General features: G+C 51.1%; 5 protein-coding genes across 5 annotated transcripts; all 5 read left to right on the forward strand.

Moving 5' to 3' along the window:
• Nucleotides 1-511: 511 nt before the first annotated feature.
• Nucleotides 512-2,078, forward strand: ARP3 (actin-related protein 3; the record flags this gene model as incomplete). The annotated part of the gene is made up of 4 exons (XM_043279443.1): nt 512-546; nt 616-638; nt 729-1,081; nt 1,182-2,078. 4 exons carry the CDS (start codon nt 512-514, stop codon nt 2,076-2,078), a joined length of 1,308 nt encoding a protein of 435 aa, XP_043137121.1.
• Nucleotides 2,079-6,230: 4,152 nt separating this feature from the next.
• ACHE_41164S (alpha/beta hydrolase) lies at nt 6,231-7,241 on the forward strand (the record flags this gene model as incomplete). Its single annotated transcript, XM_043279444.1, has 1 exon — nt 6,231-7,241. The coding sequence occupies one exon, from the start codon at nt 6,231-6,233 to the stop codon at nt 7,239-7,241; it is 1,011 nt and encodes a 336-aa protein (XP_043137122.1).
• Nucleotides 7,242-7,636: 395 nt separating this feature from the next.
• Nucleotides 7,637-8,812, forward strand: ACHE_41165S (tellurite-resistance/dicarboxylate transporter family protein; the record flags this gene model as incomplete). Its single annotated transcript, XM_043279445.1, has 1 exon — nt 7,637-8,812. The coding sequence occupies one exon, from the start codon at nt 7,637-7,639 to the stop codon at nt 8,810-8,812; it is 1,176 nt and encodes a 391-aa protein (XP_043137123.1).
• Nucleotides 8,813-11,968: 3,156 nt separating this feature from the next.
• ACHE_41166S (UNC45-central domain-containing protein) lies at nt 11,969-14,561 on the forward strand (the record flags this gene model as incomplete). The annotated part of the gene is made up of 2 exons (XM_043279446.1): nt 11,969-12,046; nt 12,111-14,561. 2 exons carry the CDS (start codon nt 11,969-11,971, stop codon nt 14,559-14,561), a joined length of 2,529 nt encoding a protein of 842 aa, XP_043137124.1.
• A 1,154-nt stretch (nt 14,562-15,715) lies between these two features.
• On the forward strand, nt 15,716-19,454 carry GDE1 (glycerophosphocholine phosphodiesterase; the record flags this gene model as incomplete). Its single annotated transcript, XM_043279447.1, has 3 exons — nt 15,716-15,851; nt 15,920-18,757; nt 18,811-19,454. The coding sequence occupies 3 exons, from the start codon at nt 15,716-15,718 to the stop codon at nt 19,452-19,454; spliced, it is 3,618 nt and encodes a 1,205-aa protein (XP_043137125.1).
• Between the last annotated feature and the right edge of the window lie 140 nt (nt 19,455-19,594).

Genomic DNA, 19,594 nt, shown 5'->3' on the forward strand with positions numbered 1-19,594 from the left:
GAAAGCAGAGAAGAGGAGAAGAAAGAGAATAAATTGTAGAAGAGAAAAGTAGTTTAGAGGTGAATTCCTTGAACGAAGAGTGAAGGAGAGACTGGAGGAGCACTTTCCTCATTCTCAAATGTAGAATTTGCCTGCACAGGAAGAGGCAGCTGCCCTCAAATGTTGTCCACCATTGTTGAGTCAATTCCACCAGCAGATACCTCTATGGCAGGTCTGTCTTCCATTCCCGCCATACGCCCAGAATTTCCCGAAATGGCATGTATGAAGCCACCGAAAGCTGCATCTCGTGCCGTCTGGGGAGAAACTCACATGACGTGGCTTGGCACCGCCCCAGCGATACCGACTGCGAGTCCCCGCTAGTACTGTCTACTCCTACTCTCTTCTTCTTGTGTCTTCCCAACACTCTTTTGCTCTCTTTATTTAATTCCATTCTCTCACCATCGACTATCGCACAGTTTGTCTTCACCGCTGGTACCGGAAGAAGAAGCGACACCCTCGTCCCTAATCCGCCATGGCGTCCCAAACCCCAGCCGTTGTCATGGACAAGTACGTTGTTTGCTGCGATCCTGATTCTCTTCCATACGCTCGAATTAACTGACATTCTCCACCATATAGCGGTACTGGATATTCGAAGCTTGGTAAGTCCCATCGAATTATCGCGATTCCGGACCCCTAACAGTACGGGGGAAGCTACGGGGAGCTCCAAACTGACCACGTATGTTGACTAGGTTTCGCCGGTAACGACTCGCCTTCGTTCGTCTTCCCTACCGCGATTGCCAACAAGACCGGTGCCGGAGGGTCTTCCAGCAGACCCGCCGTTGGAAACAAACCATCGTTCCTGTCTGGTGGTGGTGGTGGGGCAAGCTCCAACCTGTCAGTGAAGCGTGGTGCAGAGGACTTGGATTACTCTATCGGAGATGAAGCTTTGGCTGCTGCCAACGGTCCTGGATACGACCTGAAGTATCCGATTCGTCATGGTCAGATTGAGAATTGGGACTCGATGGAACGGTTCTGGTCGAAGTCGATCTTCAAGTACCTCCGGGTTGAGCCCGAGGACCATTACTTCCTTCTTACTGAACCAGTACGCAAGCTTTCCTTACCATACTGCTCTTTATCTCACTGGCTTCTATTATTGAAAGTTCGTTGTGAGGTGATGGCATAGCTGATAGTAGTGGTGATAGCCCCTGAATCCCCCCGAGAACCGTGAGAACACCGCCGAGATCATGTTCGAGTCGTTCAACTGCGCCGGTCTCTACATCGCGGTCCAGGCCGTCCTTGCGCTGGCTGCATCCTGGACGTCCTCGAAAGTGACCGATCGATCCCTGACCGGAACTGTCATCGACTCGGGTGACGGTGTGACCCATGTTATCCCCGTCGCGGAAGGCTACGTCATCGGATCCTCCATCAAGAGTATACCTATTGCCGGTCGAGACATCACCTACTTCGTGCAGAGCTTGCTTCGTGACCGTGGCGAGCCGGATAGCAGCTTGAAGACCGCAGAGAAGGTCAAGGAGGAATACTGTTACGTCAGCCCCGACATTGTTAAGGAATTTGCCCGCTACGACCGCGAGCCCGACCGCTTCCTGCAGCACACCGTAACCTCGCCCAACGGCCGAACAGTGAACATCGACATTGGGTACGAACGGTTCCTGGCCCCCGAAATCTTCTTCAACCCCGAAATCTATTCGTCCGACTTCCTGACCCCCCTGCCGACCGTCGTCGACGGCGTTATCCAATCCTCCCCGATTGATGTTCGGAGAGGTCTTTACAAGAACATTGTTCTGTCCGGAGGATCGACCCTATACAAGGACTTTGGCCGGCGTTTACAGCGTGATATCCGTCACTTGGTGGATGCTCGTATCCGTGCTTCGGAGGCACGCAGTGGAGGAGCCCGGAGTGGTGGTTTGGATGTGGCCGTCGTCACACACAAGCGGCAGAGGCACGGTCCCTGGTTCGGAGGTAGCTTGCTTGGCCAGACGCCTGAATTCCGGAGTTACTGCCACACCAAGGCAGAGTACGACGAGATTGGTCCCAGCATTGTCCGCAGATTCGCTTTGCTTGGTGGCCCTGGTACTTAGTTTAGATCCGACCTGCAGCGCGTTACTAGCCTTGTGTTTCTATTACTTGTCTGTCCATAGTTTATTAAGTGCTTCTTTCCTATCAGCTCCATTGCCATATTCCGCGAAAATAGAGAAAAGGAATTGCTTTAATATATCATTTCCCATCACCCCCCTTTGGCTTTCCCTATACTGGTTCTGGCATAATCACACCTGCAGTCCTATCGGCTCGAGAATCATAGAAGCAACTTAACTGTATAGATGTGTTAATCGGACGGTAGCAGTGATAACTGAACCAACTGGGTCTGGCTGCGTTGGGAGTTAGCCAAGCCGAGATATGGGATCGTTGTCACTCACATGTTTCTAAGCCGAAGAACATCGCTAACGAAGAGGCCGGGACGTAAACTGTTACGTCCAGGCGCAGCTTTCCATAGCGTTCAATGGCGGGACAAGCCCAGCGTAACAACGCCCACAAACCAGGGCTACCTGATGGTGGAGATGGTAACCGTTTGTCCGGGCTAAGGTCCAAACGGACGGACAACCACAATGATATAATCGCAGATGCTTTTATTGATGGAAATGGTGGGCTTTGTCGGAGGCCATATCGGAGCTGAATCAAGGATTGGATTGGGATGCTCCTGCATTTAGACTTGCAAGTGGGTGATCTCCACTGTACCGGAGGCTTTTACTAGTTTCCCATCCATGCCATGCTTTCCGTGGTTTGGGACTTGTCAGTTGGCATGCCAAGCGACCATAGCACAACGAGACGGCAGTGCTTTATCAATTCAAACTTGCTTCGCTTCGGGTTGCCCTTCAAAGGTACTTTGATTTACGTGGCTTGTGATAATCTTTGATTCAATCGTATCACGGTGCTTTTGGCAAATGTCGAGTGGTGATCAGTCTGGATTCCTGCATAACTTCTATTCAACATGACCGGGTTGATGAGACCATGGATGCAGTTTGTGAGACGATCGCTCATCCTTGTCCACATTCAAATTTGACAAAAGATTGGACACAGGGCTGAAGCACCTTTCATAGAATGTCATACCCTCCACATGCCTGGCCTGAGTTGCCATGTACAATGAGAGTTTTTGTTCAACGGCTGGAAAAAGAGATTCCTTTGGAAATTGCTCTGAAAAATCACTCTTTCAGAGCATCAACGGTAGCAGTTTTGATCTCTGTGCTAAGTGCCTGAAATACCGAAAAACAGGGTCGGCGACATGTTGCGTGCAACAGTAGTCTATGCTGCTTCTTGAGAGGTAATCATAGTCTCTGTATAATAGGCCTTTCGCGTTCGATTTGATGTTGGTGTCTTCTGCATTCTTCAGCCCCAGTAATAACCTCTTGGGGCGTAACGAGGACTGCGTGTTACCCGCATTGTTCTGACAAACAGGGTTATTTGTAAGTGGAGCTGGAGGTCGGCTGGAAGAGGCGACTGGACCATGCCTTCAATGTGATTTGGGGATGCCACATTTTCCTCATTGATTTCTTGAACCGTTGTCTCCAGGATCGAGCGTCTGTATTTCCTGCATGAATAACGATGCTTGAAAAAAAAAAAAAATGGACCGGGATAGTTATAAACCTGCTTGACAGCTTCTTGTGTAATTCAGAGAGTGTGTTTATTTTTGGAACACAAGGAACTATATCAAACCTGCCATCAAGTACCACAACTTCGAAATATGTCGAGATAATCTGAGTTCCCAGGCAATGAAATTTGAGAAAATGAGAAAAATTGATTGGTGTAAATAAACGGAGTCAAACCTGCGGCTTGACATAGCTTCTGAGTGTTATACGAAGGAAGGTAGGGGGATCGTTCCATCAGCGGGTATTCCATCTAGCAAGACAGCATGCATAGTAGATAGGACTGTGTTTATCTATCTGGACCTGGATACTTGCAAGTTTGAATCTTTTAGATTCGATTTTGTCTGGGGAAATCTGTCCTCAGTTCATACCGGAATAAACGCATAGCGCGTTCAGAAACTTGCCGCAGGCACTTGTATAACTAGCGTAACCGCCCCACGTACAAGAATATTGCGATGCCTGTAGTTCTGCGCATGAGTACACGAACAACATAACTGTTATCGGGCTGTTTCTTATCTGCTGACATTGGAAAATGCTGATGTGTCATCCTTACAGCAGTCTCATTGAGATCCTTTGTTTCTTCAAGTATAGCCGAAATTTTCGTGGTTTGTCTCTTAGCAAAAAAAACCCTGACTCGTGGCCTTGTAGTCCACATCTCCATGGATACAGCACTTGAAGATCGCATACCAGACGCAGGCCATAGGAACAAGCCGAGCAGGTCGAATGGCAGTCTCTACTGGTAGTGATCGCAGGTCGCATACTTCGCGTAGTCAAACACATTAACAACATGTCTGTAGCGGTGTTGCAAACAGTAAAGATCTTGCAATGCAGCTTTTTCATCAATAATGGACTCACAAGCTCCATTGGATCAAAACCTATTGAACCAGCAGTGTTGATGGGGTCAAATATGGGGATATTGTGAGAGAATATAATATTAATGGACCGCATTGAGTGTCTCAACTTTGAAACTACAAGATCTGTTTGAAGATTGAAGATTCGTTCCTTCCCAAACCACACAAAAGCCGCAATGCCCAGAAAGGAGAGTTGAATCTCTTCGATGATTGGTCTGCTGTTCTGATAATCCTTCAAGCTGCCGAAAAGCACGGTTCATTGCAGGTAATAATGTCTTGGTACTTGGGGCTAAAAACGCCTGCTATTCTGAACAACCAATGCTCACTTCCCGAAATCCACATATTGCCGATAGATATATGCTTATAATGGTTTTTTTCTTTTTTCTACTATGGGTCACTGTAAAATAGGTAAAGGGAGTGTAATTATTGCAGCAGTCGCATTCGAAACACTGGCCTTTTAAACTTCAATCCACGCTACCACGTGGGTTAAATCTCGCAGGTGCTGTCTCGGCGAAGGGCGCATCAGAATGTGTAGTCTGTCAACGGAATTTTTGCTCTCGAGTCATTTGGAAGCTTTTTTTCAGCTTCATTTGCTGCCTTGAGAAAGCAGGGCCAGAGAGATGCATGCGCAACTGTGTGATTCTCATCTCAACTGGGAGAGGTTTGTGAACTGATTCAACAAACCTTGGTCACCGTCATAAGGACACACTGTCAGAAAAAGCATATAAGGCATATCAACAGTGTAGTATGTGGAAGGTAGGGAAATCAAGGCAAGAATTTGCCATATGCCCGCGGGAGCCCATTGTATGCCTTGGCTTTTACAATAAATAAGTCCATTTCCAGACTCTCAGGCTTATCTTCGAAACCACAGCAGAGAAATATGATCTCCAGATGAAGGACTGTGCTTATCTCAACAAGGGCTCCGAATTTCCTTCTAACAGCCAGAAGAAACAACTCGTGGACGTGTATTTGAATTACCGACGTTGGTAAGGCTAGTTAATCTGCAAACCAAGAGCACTAGTGGTGCATCTGGGTCTTCTCTGTGGGGGGTCCGTACCATCCAGGGCAGTGTCCCAGAAGAGCGACAATTTCACCAGCTTTGATCGGCACCTCCTGGACCATCTTTCAACTACCAGTCCCCAGCGACGAATGGTCGTGCGTCATTCAAGTTCTTCCCAGCGCCCCATCCCTGGACTATCCAGCCGCTAATGAGCATGCATCCTGGTGAAGTAGTAAAAGAACATGTTGGCAAGGAATGAGCAATCTGGGTTGCTTCTTTAAAAGAATCAATAAAAAGATTGCCGATAGGCATGCCCTTATAAGAGGTTTGCTTTCAGGGATGGGCCGATTGTAAACCCATACTCTTAGAGAACAGTCTAAGCAAAATATATGTGGAACACAAGTCCAAGACGGGCTCTGGAGACAATTTAATCGAAACTACTGGCCCCGCAGAAATGTAATAATTCATGCTAGCAAGAGAGAGAGAGCAAGGAAGGGAAGAGGTATAAAGGCGACATTTATTAGAGGAGCGAGGGCTGGTATTCACTTGTGTTATCTGTGAATGGACCATCTACTCGCAATATCCGAATCAGGTTCAGTGGTAAACGTCACGGGCACTCCGTATCAGGCTATGATGTCAGATGTACGGTGGTTATATAGACCCAGCTATTTATAGGGCTGAACCATATTACTTCTTAGACTTGCTACAACGCAATCCATCACCCATAGCAAGAATTGCACCATGTCCCCAAGTCGCATCCCAGAGACGGGCAGCAGAACAGCCCTAGACCCCCAAATCCAAGCATTCCTCACCCAAAACTCGTCCCTCCAACTAGGAGGCACCAACTTCTTAGCCGAGCGCAAGCACCACACTCAAGTCTTCGCCTTCCACAACCACCCACAAATCCTGCAAGCCGCAATTGACCAAGTCGAATTCACGGCCATCCGCGGCCCGCACGGAACGATCCCAATTCGAGTCTTTTATCCCAAAAGCGGCGAGAAGCGGAAACAGGCCCGGGATGCTGCAGCATTAATCTACTTTCATGGTGGAGGCTACACAGTCGGGACGGTGGACGAGTTTGAGAATGGCCTTCGGATACTGGCAGAGGAGAGTGGCGCGCAGGTCTACGCGGTCGAGTACCGACTAGCACCCGAATGGCAATTTCCGACACAGTTAGATGAATATCAAGAGGTACTGGAATGGGTCCAGGGTAAAGGTGGCGCCGAACGAGGTGTCAATCCCCAACGCGTCTGCGGCGGAGGCGACAGCGCCGGAGGAAACATGACCGCCGCGCTCACCTTGCGTGTTAAAGATGGGAAGGGCGGAAAAGCGCAACCCATGCGCGCACAGATCTTACTATACCCTGAAGCGCGAATCCCATTTGATACCCCAGCTGCAGCGGAAAATAACTCGGGGATCTACCTGGAATGCAATGGCATCTTCTCGTTCGCGGATCACTATCTCCCCCGTGGAACGCCGCCGTCGCATCGGTACATCTCGCCTGGGATGCAGCCAATCTCATCGTTACGAGATCTGCCCGCAGCGGCGGTCTATACCAATGGGTTTGATCCGTTGCGTGATGTTGGGGTGGAGTATGCGTCCAAGTTGGATGAGGCGGGTAATCAGGTGGTGTGGCATCATTTTGATACGCTCCCGCATGGGTTTTTGCAGATGGCCCCGTGGAGCGAGAAAGCTATGGAGGCGACGAAGCAGGTTGGTAAGAACTTGCGAGAGCTAGCCTATGGAAAGTAACTGCATGCTGTATATTTCCACGGATATACAGTACCCTTGTACATAAAATGCCAGATCTGATTGACATGACGTCATATCTACTTAGCCCTAGCAACAGTTCAACGATGGAATCTTTCCCCTTTTTTGTCTGCTTCAGAGTTAGAGCGGAGTTGGCTCAATAACTGTACACTATCCACTCTGGATCGATTGATTGATAGCTGTATACCAGGCGCACGTGGTTGCTCATGTCTTGACATCATGTGTCGTCATATCAAAACAAGTGGAACCCTACCGACCAGAACAAGTTGCGACACAAATTTATCCGGTGCATAACGGACAGCCATCATGATTAAAAGGGACCAGTTGTACAAGCACCGCTGGGCTTATGTCGACCTCGAAAGCTCAAGGCTCCCGATATGACCGGCCGCGTATCTATTGGACAGCGCATCCGCCAGGTCTCCTGGGGCTGGTACGCCAGCTCCATGAGTACCGGAGGCATTGCATTACTACTCAATCAGACACCACATCAATTTACAGGGCTGAAAATTATCGGAAAGATTGTGTTTATTCTGAACCTGGTTGTGTTTTCATCGATAACCATCGCAATGGGCATTCGGTTCATCAGCAAACCGTCGACGCTGAAGGAATCATTCCAGAACCCGCAGGAAACTCATTTCTTCCCGACTTGTGTGCTGGCAATCGCGACAATTATCATGGGCATCTCATCGTACGGCACATCGTCTTGCGGTCCGTGGTTAGTAGTAGCACTGCGCGTGCTTTTCTGGCTGTACGTCGCTGTCGCAACACTCGTTGCAATTTCCCATAACTGGTATTTGTATCATTCTTGTATGGCCAGTCGACAAACATTTGCGCTCCTCCGGCTTCTTCCATCATTTCCAGCAATGCTATCGGGGACCATGGCATCGGTGCTTACATCCAACCAACCCGTGCACCACGCCAAATCGATGCTCATTGGAGGAACGACACTGCAGGGCTTCGGATTCCTCATGTCACTCCTAGTATACGCAGAATATATCTTCCGCGCAAACAAAGACGGCCTACCATCACCACTCGAACGACCAGAAATGTTCATCGCCGTCGGACCGTGGAGCTTCACAGCGGTTGCCCTAATCGGCATGGCCCAAGTAGCCGTTGAAAAATGGCCACAACGCTACATCATCTCTATCGCAGACACCTCCTCCGTCTCCCCAACATCAATATCAGCAGCAGACATCGCACTAGTCCTCGCAACCCTGTCTGCAGTCTTCATGTGGATGATGGCATTATTCTTCTTCTGCATCGCGGCCATCAGCAGTCTTGCCGCGTGCCGCGTGGTTAAAGGCAAGGGTAAAGGAGAGCTGGGAATGTCGATGGCATGGTGGAGTATGGTCTTTCCGAATACGGGGTTTACGTTGGCGACGATTGATATTGGGGAAGCGTTACAGTCGGAGGGGATATTGTGGGTTACGAGTGTGATGACTATTTTGCAGGTGGCGGTTTGGCTCAGTGTTGCCATTGGGACGATTTGGGGGGTTTGGAATAGGGAGTTGTTATGGCCGGCTGAGGTGGAGGGGGATGAAAAGGAGAGTTGATACTGATATTGAATCTGTATTGTGGTTTATGTTGATGTAAATATTTGCTTCTACCATGCTATATACCCATAGAATTGCATGCTCGTGCCCAGATACTCTGACCCGTGTACCAAACTGCTGGAACATCACGGGAATCAAAATATGGAACCTAGCAGGCCTTACAAGGCTGAGTGCACCACTGGATTGCTATGAGCGTCATCAAAAGTCACTCCTGAGAATAGAGAAAAGATAAACCAATAGATGGTTGCGGTTGGCAGTGAAGACAATAGAAAAGAGGGTACGCATTGGACAACAGTAAGCTAGGCAAAACTTCCTAACATCGAGATGTCTCATGGCAACACCATCTGGAGTAGACCGATCTATGCTTGGTTGCTTGCATATACAGTGACCAAACCAACATCCTCTAGACCCGAGGGACTCTTGGAAGGGTCGCCCAGACCCAGATATTTTGCTAGTTGGCATCATACTGCTATTCATTTCTACCAGATAGTACGTAGGCAAATGATCAGTCAAGACCTAACAGGATCTCCATATTGTAAATTGTGGTACGACGTGTATGCTCTGTTCAATGAATATAACATCTTGCCATTTGGTTCGATAAGACTAGTCCAACAGCATTGTGAATGGGACGAGCGTGATGCACTATTCTCAACAGCAATTTCACTGTCGTTTGTATTTGGCACGCTTGTAACGGGTAACCCAGGCGATCGCTGGATTACATTCCGGATTCAGGCACTAGGCCATGAATGAAATCAGTGGTTCCGGCAGCGTGTGTCGCGCGACGGGGCAGTTCCTCACCGGATGCCCTTGCCAATTGGTTAATGGGGGATTCAGTCTGTCTTTCCATATATGCTGGCGGCTTTTCTCACCCCTAGGCAGTGGCGGCTCGATGATCAGCGTTTCATTTACTATCATATCCACCATCACGCCAGCGGCCTGATTTCTGGCTATTGAGATTTATGACAGCCATGACATGAGGTTAGATGACCACCGAGCACTCGGCGAGAGAGTATCTCGAGTTTAAACTCAATTCGTGTTATTGATAAGTAAGACGCAAATTACCGAGTCCTCAGCACAACAGGTCAATCTCCAGGCCTCTGCATCACTAGGAAAGTCAGCTACATATAAGCACTACAGCAAGTCATACTTGCTACTAACCTTGTACTAGATCACTGGTGAGATCCTTGCTGAGTGGTGGCACCTAGAGTGGCTCTCCTGGTAGAGAACCGTCTGCCCAGCACACTGGATCTTTGGGAAACTGTCAGTTTGCAAAGCATGTTAGTCTAGACACACCTAAATAATGGACTGCTAGTTCTGAGCTTGGACGTAAATGTATTATCACAGCAATTTCACTATGCAGTGCTAGGTGCAAAAATGCCTTCGTCAATTTGCCCTGTGTCTGCATAGGATTTGTCGGAGCATAGCTCGTCTCCTTCGGAACAAGTATTTCGAGAAAGAAACCCAAGGCTGAATAATCCATTTGATTAGTGTTTACAAGTATCATAATGGATGGTCACTGGGTGTAGAGGGAATATAGTTAAACGACTTGATGTGGTTAATCTCAATCTGACCAGGTGATCAAAGCCTAAGACAGAAGAAGGCCAATCCCTGCCTCAACTCTCGCCCGCGGATTCCTTAGTTCTGGTGGAGAGAGTCTGCGGAACCAAAGGATCTTTGGTAGTCGGCATCACTTTGCTGTATACACCTGCAAGGTAGTCTGCAGTGAAGTTGTGTCGCTGTGGTCTGGATTCTCCGCATTGTGTTATCTGTCACGTATGTTTCTTCTAGCGGATGACAGGACACCCTGCCGCTTCATTTGGCTTGTCGCAGTCCCAGTTAGTATCCGTATCCATCATTTCACATCCATTCATCCGTGGAAACCTTAGGACGTATCTTTGTAGGCACCGTCCATTTTCGCGAGGAAAGTGAGCGGCCGTAAGTCTGAACCGAATGACGCGCACACTCAGTACGAATACTTCTTGGTTATGTCAGTCGTCCAGGCATAGCCCGAGTGAAGCAACAATCGATGTGGACAGGACGGGATCAGAGGGTGTTGCGGGATTGTTAGCGAGAGCCTCTTGTAATAGCACCCTGATCAGTGTCGTTATCGCCACGTGACTTATTTTTTTCTCATTGGTGGAAGTCGGTCGGACATCTTTATCCTACTCTGCCAAGACGTGCCGCACGTCCACATCCCACTCCCCGTACTCCGTACGGAGTCGGAGATTATGGGGACCGGTAGAACGCGCAAAGCTGATACATGCTGGATTCTGCACTGCACACTGCATCCTGTACTAGGCTGATGCGCATCTGTGTTTACACTGTGCACAGATAAGACTTCTCAAGTGATATTGCCAAGAGCCAAGATTCCCGTGCTCCCGCCGCGCCGGCGCTGAGGAGGCACTATTGTCTTGGATGCCGGACCTTGGACAGAGGATTGACATGGGGCTGAACGTGAGGCGATGGCGTGTTATGAGTGGACGCACTCTTTGACGAAGATCTACCAGTAGTGCAGTCTCACTCCAGAGTACTCCATGGGGGGCTTATCAGAGTTGTGAGTCAGGGATGCCGTTTCGATTGCAAATAAGCTTGATAGAGGGACTGTACTCCGTACTCCGTACTCCCAGTCATCCCATCCTTCGGCGTTCCGTTTGATATCGGGTTCAGGGCTGTATCCGCATTACGCGTATCATCCCCGGTTCCCTGCGGCCTCACCCCCGGTATTGTCACCGCCGTAATTACCGTCTCTGGCATCATCTTTTCTTCTTTCTTTTTCCTCCTCTCCTCTTATCCTGTATTATTACTACAGTATATCTCTGTTCTCCAGCAGAAAAAGAAAACAACTTGGCTGTTGCCTCACTGTCTCGCCTGTCATCTATGATTCTCCGGCTGACCTCATGTTTGCTTTGAATCCGCCTGCAGGCACTGCTTCCACCGTGGGTTGAATGTGAGTGAGTGTCCGATTATTCCACCACCCACTTTGCACTCTCGGCACAAATTCAATCTCTCTTCATCTTTCTCTGTCTTCTCCTATCTTTCTCTTCTCTAATTCATTCCTTGTCTTCAGAAATCCAGCCTAGCACCGTTTTATTCTCCTCATTCTCTACCAGTTTCTGCTTTGCAACCCCACACTCCGCTCCAACCGTGCGTTCAGATATGTTATCGCCCGGTGAGGAACGCGCCATCCACTTGGCCACCGAGGCCATCGAGCTGTTCGACGCCGGCCACCGCGAGGTACATTTCTTTCTACACGATATTGATTTTAATTGCCGTACTAACAATGACTCTCTCCGACTAGGCCGCGTCACGGAACCTCCGAGAAGCCCTCTCTCTAGCTCCGCACCATCCGGAGGTGACGGGAACCCTTCTCAAAGTCCAGAAAGACGAAACCCAGGGTCACCACCTCCTCGACCTCTGTCGCAAATATGCTGCCAACAAGGATGAATCCGCTGGCAAAGACGCCTCCCTCTACCTACGAACCGACGGTCTCAAGCCTCCCGAAGAGGTGGCCTTACAATGCCTAATGCTGCTGCTGGCCGAGCGGCCCCACGCTTTGACCGCAACGCAAGATGATCTCATTTCCAGCCTCGTGCGTCAAAATACCAGCGTTCGAAAGTTCTTCTCCAATCGCCTACAGGTCTCCGTGACCACGTTCTTTGACGAGATTTACGATCGTGGTGATGGGGCCGCCGTGTGTCTGGATACCGTTGTCTTGGACCCCTCCGTTTGGCCGTCGGAAAAGGTCCGCTACCATTGCGAATGCGAACTGTTCCTTCTGTTTATCGCCAAGCTCATGGAATCAGGCCATGACTTGGATGGTCGTTCTCTGAAGGGAATTGCACGTTTGTTGGCGGTCGACGCGGAAAAGCTACAACACTTGGTGGACGATGAGGGACTTGAGGTCATCCTATCCTCGCTGGACAGCCGTCTCCCAGCCGAGTGGAGAGGCCAGGCCACACTGGCGACGGTCAAGTACCTCGAGGTCGCCAAGCAGGCTGGCGAGGAGAGATTCTCTCGTCTTATTGCGGACAAAATCACCAAAGCCCGCAATGACGATATTGTCGTGGCCTTTTCCGCGGCTGTCGCCGTATTCCCGGTCGCTCCAAACGCTGCCGCTTCCCTTTTCTTGTCTGACGAGTTTATGAAAGCTTTGATGCCGCTGGCTTCGAGAAGCTCGAAGAATCGCAATGTGGAGGTTGCCCTTTTGGACCTTCTGAACGCGGCCTGTGTTAGCACTGCGTGTCGGGAGACCATTTCGAAGCGGTTCTCCGACTGGCTGTCGCACGTTCTCACCAACGGCAGCGATGAGACGTCCGACCTGGCTGCCGTGGTTCTGGCCAAGATTCGCACGTCCGAGGCAGCGAACGGAGCCGGTGCGGTAGCATCCCAAACCAATGGTAAGGTTCAGGAGGAAGATAGCGTGCCGGAACTCGTACATCGATTCAAGGAACTGATGTCGCAGCGAAAGGTCGAGCACGTACCCCATGCCATTGAAGGGCTGGCTTTCTCGTCCGTGAAGCCCGACGTGAAAGAGCAACTCGCTCAGGACCGCTCTTTTTTGAGTGATCTGATTCAGATCTTACGACCTCACGCCACGAACTCGACTCCTACCTCTGCCTCCTCTGTGCTTTACGGAGGCTTGACGATTATCCAACATCTCACGCAATTTCTACCCAACCTTTCCGAGGAGCAGAAGAAAATGGCACAACTGAAGGCCTACGCCAACGCGAAAACCGGAGAAGCACGGTCGGGTCCTGATCCGCGCCAGCAGGATGAGGCCGTTCTTGCTCGCTGCCGGGTCATCGTCGAGGCAGGCGCCATGCCGCTGCTTGTGGACTGCGCCAAAACCAATCTCCCTTCGATTCAGTCGCTTGTCAGCCAAATCTTGTTGTCCCTCGCTCGGGATCGCTCATCTCGGGGTGCCTTGGCCCAGCAAGGTGCGGTCAAGGTGCTGATCAACTTGGCGGCTCCGCAACAAGGGAGCGCGGGCGCCGAAACTAGTCACTACGCCGCTCATGCTCTGGCTCGAATCCTGATTTCCGTCAATCCGACTCTCGTTTTTCCTTCCTCCGGATTTCCTTCGGTGACGTCTGCGGTGCGGCCGTTGCTATCGCTGCTGTCGGCTCCCGAGACAGCTGTGTTTACTGCGGATCAGCCACGCGATCTGCTGCCAGTATTTGAAGCGCTATTGGCTCTTACCAACCTGGCTTCGTACCCGGATGAGTCGGCATCTGAGACGATTGTGCGACAGGGATGGACGGTGGTGGAAGATTTGCTACTGTCGAGTCACGCGTGGATCCAGCGTGCAGCCTGCGAGTTGGTGTGCAATTTGATGGCATGTGAAGCCGGAGTGATGCAATATGCAGATGGCTCGAAACAGGCTGCCAAACGGCTGCATGTTCTCCTGGCGCTGACGGACGTGGATGACACGGCGACTAGGAAAGCAGCAGGAGGGGCGTTGGCCATGCTAACCGAGTTTGAATCTGCGATCACAGCGGTGCTGGACAGACCACGCGGGGTAGAGCTGTTGTTGGGACTCTGCCAGGATTCCGATGCAGAACTGCAACATCGGGGAGTGGCCTGCATACGGAACCTGACTAGTCTGGCGGCGGGAAATACGGGAGTCCGTGCACGCAAGGCCGTCAAGGACCAACAAGGCGTTGAGACATTGGCAGGCGTGCTGAAGCGGACATCAAATCCGGCCGTACTGCAGACGGGGGTGGAGGCATTGAAGCCGATAATGCAGTGATTTTCTTTCTATGATTACGATTACGACGTTTTTTTACCGTACTGGCTTGCTGGCTTGCTGGATCGCTGTGGAGCGGGGCTACCCCTCATATTTTCCGATATCAGGAGCGAATGCAATTGGCAGCACTGATTGATTAGCGAGGCGTCTGCTCGGGAATTTGTTATCAGATAGGCATACAATGGAGTTGGTATTCGTTCATTTCGGGGTGATGACGACGTGTATCTGTTTGCTAAACTGATTATACTTGTATACTCCGTATTCCTGGTCATTATTCTAGTATTTACCGAGGCGGTCAATGAGGTCATATGAAGCCATCAGCCGACCACCAAAGTACGTACAGGTGTCCAGTTCCGCGCCCACAGTACTTTTGGGTGTGGAGTGATAGTCTGTAGATAAAGCTTAACGGCGATAGTGCCAGACCACTGCTCTACTATCGACCACTACTGTACTCTGTACCATGACCAACTATGCTACAAGGCTAAATACCCCAGACACACCGCCACACGTGACCTCGCTACCCCCTTGCAGGTCCCCCACCGCTCGTCCCACCGCCTCCTCTCCACTTGATCCAATTGGCCCGTAGGATTCAGCGATCCACGCCAACCTCCCCTCGCCCCCACCCAGCAGCGGAGTTGATTGGGCGTGGGGGGTCTGGACCTTGGACGCGTGGGGACGGTGGGCTGGGCTTGGCGACTTCTGAGATTTTTCCAGGGTTTTTCTATTTCGGTCACGGGATGGGGGGAAGTCAAAGAAGATACTTGGTCGGTTATAAGAGGCGTGTTCTTGCCTTTGCTTTGCCTTTGCCACTGTCATCATTTCTGTTCTTATTTCCAAGTATTGCACAGTATAGTCCACAGTGTACTCAATCTGTTACTCTCACAGTACGATACTCGAAAATCTCCGATCGAATCAGCTGCCGGATCACTGGCACGGGCTGGCATACACAGCGTGCTGCCATCAAGCTCTCCGACTGGTAGTTATCCTCCCTTCCATTGTCCACCGCATCTTCACGTGCTGACTTCCATACTCGCCATAGATCTCCTTACATACAACGTCGTGACGAATGGCGTTTCCTTAGTTCCGCTTAAGAATCGACGACCACCGCCACGACCACCACCTCGAGACCTCTATTCACAACCATACACAAGAACAACATGAAGTTCGGCCGCAATCTCCCCCGCAACGTTGTCCCCGAATGGAGCGCCTCCTATATCAAATACAAACCCCTCAAGAAACTCATCAAGTCCGCCGCCGAGGACCTCAAAGCAGACCATGAGGCGGATCTAGCGGGTGAGGCACTACACCACAACTTTTCTCTGTCGACCCTGTCGACACGACAACCCCTGACCACATTCTAGGCTTCTTCTATTCCCTCGACCGCAACCTCGAAGACGTCGATTATTTCTACAACAAGAAATACCACGACTTCTCGCGCCGTCTGAAGCTGCTCGAGAGCCGTTACGGGCATTCACTCGATGGCCGACAGAGGCTGGATGGTGAGGATGTGGAGGATTTGCTGGCCGCATTGCTGGAGTTGCGTGGGCAGTTGCGCAAGTTGCAGTGGTACGGGGAGGTGAATCGGCGAGGTTTCATCAAGATCACGAAGAAGTTGGATAAGCGCGTTGGCGGGCAGAGTCAGAAGACGTATTTGGAGACAAAGGTTGATCCGGCTCCATTTGCATCGAATGTGCGGGTTTCTGAGGCCTTGAAGCGCATTAATGACTGGCTGTCGATTTTGGGTGACCAGAAGGTTACTGATGATGCGAGTTCGACGGTGTCGTCGTTGTCGTTGAAGAAGGGGCCGTCGAGGCCGAATTTGAATGTGCCCGCGAGTTTGTTGACGGCTGTTGATGAGGCGCTGCGCTCGGATGATACGCATATGTTGTTGGAGTTGATCGAGACGCTGAAGAAGGCCGCCGATGAGGCGCAGGATAACTTGTTCCCGAGAGTGCTGAAGAGTTTGTTGCAACGGTCGATTTACTATCGGTCTAAGGCTTGCATCACTGCTTTGCTTGGTCGCATTGATGATGATCTTGAAGAAGACGATGATATCAACAAGCGCAACTGCGTTCATCGTTTAGTGATTTCCATCGGCCGCGCGCAGTCCACTACCGACTCGGAGCAGTCCGCTTCCATGGTGCTCGACTTTCCTCTCGAGGCCTCCAACTACATTACTCCCGCTGCTCCACCTACATTGCAGCCCGCGCGCTCCGTTATCAAGGAGTCGGAGAAGCCTCAACATCTTGAGCGTTCCGATCCGGCTGTTGCGCTGTTGTTGCATCTGCTCGATCAGCTGCGCCCGCAGCAACGTCAGGCTGTCCTGGCCAAGGATCTCACCGGCCGCACTCCTCTGCACTATGGCGCGCAGTACGGCTTCAAGGTTGTTTGCGATATCATCATCGAACACCTGCAGGCGTGGGATATGTTCGACGTGAGCGGCGGTATCGACGGTGTTGAATGGCAGGACAATGATGGCTGGGCCCCGCTGCACTTGTCTGTTGTTGGTGGCCATCCGTTGACCACCCGTACTCTGCTGGAAGCCGAGAACTGGAAGGGCGAGAGCAACACTGAACGCGCGTTCATCCGCAAGCAAGTCCCCAAGTCCAGTGCTGTGCTTGCCATGGCTACCAAGGCCAACTTTGTCGATATAGTGCAGCTCTTGGTTGATGCTGGCGTTGACATCAACTACCAGGACGAGCAGGGTGAGACTGCGTTGCATGTGGCCGCTCGTTTTGGCCACGACCAGTGTGCGCGTATCCTGCTGAATGGCACGGACAACCAGAAAGCTGATACTGAGCTTTTCGAGTACACATATTCATGGACTCCGTTGTTCATTGCCTGCGTTGATGGTGCACTGTCGGTAGTGAATCTGCTCATTGAAGCCAATGCTGATCTCGAGCGGTCGGATTCGTCTGGCTGGACCGCCAAGGAACATGCTGCTCTGCGCGGTCACCTTGACATCGCCCGTCGTCTGGCCGAAGTCACGCCTGAACCCGAAGTCTCCGAGCCAGAGGTCCTTCCCGCTCCCGCTGCTATCTCTCCTGCCGCTCTCACTCCCTCTTCCCCGCCGCAAGCGCAGTCCTCCCTGGCCGAGCGCCGCTCGAACAACACCACCCCAGGGAGTTCTGGCCCACGGGCTTCTGAACCTATCAAGTCTTTTGGACATCGGTATCTCACCGATGAAGCCATGATCCTGGTCAGCCTGGGCACGATGGACATCCGCAAGCCGCAGCAGGCAGTGAACCTGGACCGGATTCCGATGGAAAATGCTCATTCCACGCAGCTCGACACGGCGTTGTCGATTGTTGTCTCTGCCAGCGGTGCGCATGGTGAGCCAGAGATTATCGATCTACCGGTTCAAGATAACATTTCCACGGAGCCGATGGTGTTCCATGCAGCTGATCCGACCAAGGTGCGGTTGTTGTTTGATCTTGTTCCGACGTATGCGGGGTCGAAGGATCAGATTGTTGGTCGTGGTGTTGCGTTGCTTTCGTCCATTAAGCCTGGTGTGGGTTCGCATCGGATGAACCTGAAGGGTGATTCCACCGTGCCTATCGTCGCAGCCAACACCTTGGAAGTCATCGGCTCATTGACCTTCAACTTCCTGATTGTCACTCCCTTCAAACACCCGAACATGTCCATCGCCCGCGATCAAACCTACTGGAAGAGTCTCACCTCAACAATGGTCATCGGCCACCGCGGTCTCGGCAAGAACTTCGCAAGCCGCAAGTCCCTCCAACTCGGTGAAAACACCATCCAATCCTTCATCGCCGCAGCCAACCTAGGCGCCTCATACGTCGAATTCGACGTCCAACTTACCAAAGACCACGTCCCGGTCATCTACCACGACTTCCTCGTCAGCGAGACGGGTATCGATGCGCCTGTGCATACGCTCACGCTGGAACAGTTCATGCAGCTGGGCGATAGCCGGTCGATGCGCGCGAACCAGAATGCTTCGCCTCGTCGGGCGGATATTATCGGCGAGGAGAGGAGTGGTGGACGCATGCGGTCGATGTCTGTTGGTGGGTCGGAGTATAATGTTGCCGAATTGAATGAGAAGATTAAGCATACGCGGGATTTCAAGAAGAAGGGTTTCAAGGGGAATACCCGGGGAAATCATATCCAGGCTCCGTTTGCCACGTTGGAGGAGTTGTTTAGAAAGTTGCCCAAGTCTGTCGGGTTTAACATTGAACTGAGTACGCTCTCCCCCCTTATCCCAACTTATTCATGGAAGCGCTAACAAAACCAGAATACCCCATGCTTTTTGAATCCGAACAAGAAGAAATGGACACCTACGCCGTCGAACTCAACTCCTTCGTCGACACCGTCCTAAAACTAGTCTACGACCTTGGCCAAGGCCGCAACATGCTCTTCTCCTCCTTCAACCCGGACATCTGCCTCCTCCTCTCCTTCAAACAGCCCTCCATCCCAGTCCTCTTCCTCTCGGACTCGGGCGCCTCCCCAGCCTACGACATCCGCGCGTCTTCCCTACAGGAAGCCGTCCGCTTCGCCTCCCGCTGGAATCTCCTCGGCATTGTGTCCCAAGCCGAACCATTGGTTTTGTGCCCACGGCTGGTCCGTGTCGTCAAAGAATCAGGCCTCGTCTGCGTATCCTACGGCGCCATCAACAATGAGCCCGAAAACGTCAAGCGACAGGTCAACGAAGGCATCGATGCAGTCATCGTCGACTCCGTCCTTGCTATCCGGAAGGGTCTTACCGAGCACGAGAGTAAGATGGAGACGCCCTCCACGTCGCCGCAGCCGAGTCCGTTGGCGATTCCTAGTACCGGTGACGAGGGTCTGAAAGATACGAATAAGATTCCGGTGCTAGAGCAGGCGGAGAAGAGGGGGGATCATTTGCATGTTAAGCCGGAGGCTTACGTCCGCAATTAGGTGATACATTCGAGGGTCTTATTTAGGGAATAGGGGTTATTGAGATACCATATGGATTTCAACACGTGCGGTTTTGTTTGTTGATGTCTGTGGGTTATGATATGATGTTTGTCTTTTGTTATGTTGGTCAATATGCATAT

This window comes from Aspergillus chevalieri, chromosome 4 (genome assembly GCF_016861735.1).
Source record: "Aspergillus chevalieri M1 DNA, chromosome 4, nearly complete sequence".
Classification (NCBI taxonomy): domain Eukaryota; kingdom Fungi; phylum Ascomycota; class Eurotiomycetes; order Eurotiales; family Aspergillaceae; genus Aspergillus; species Aspergillus chevalieri.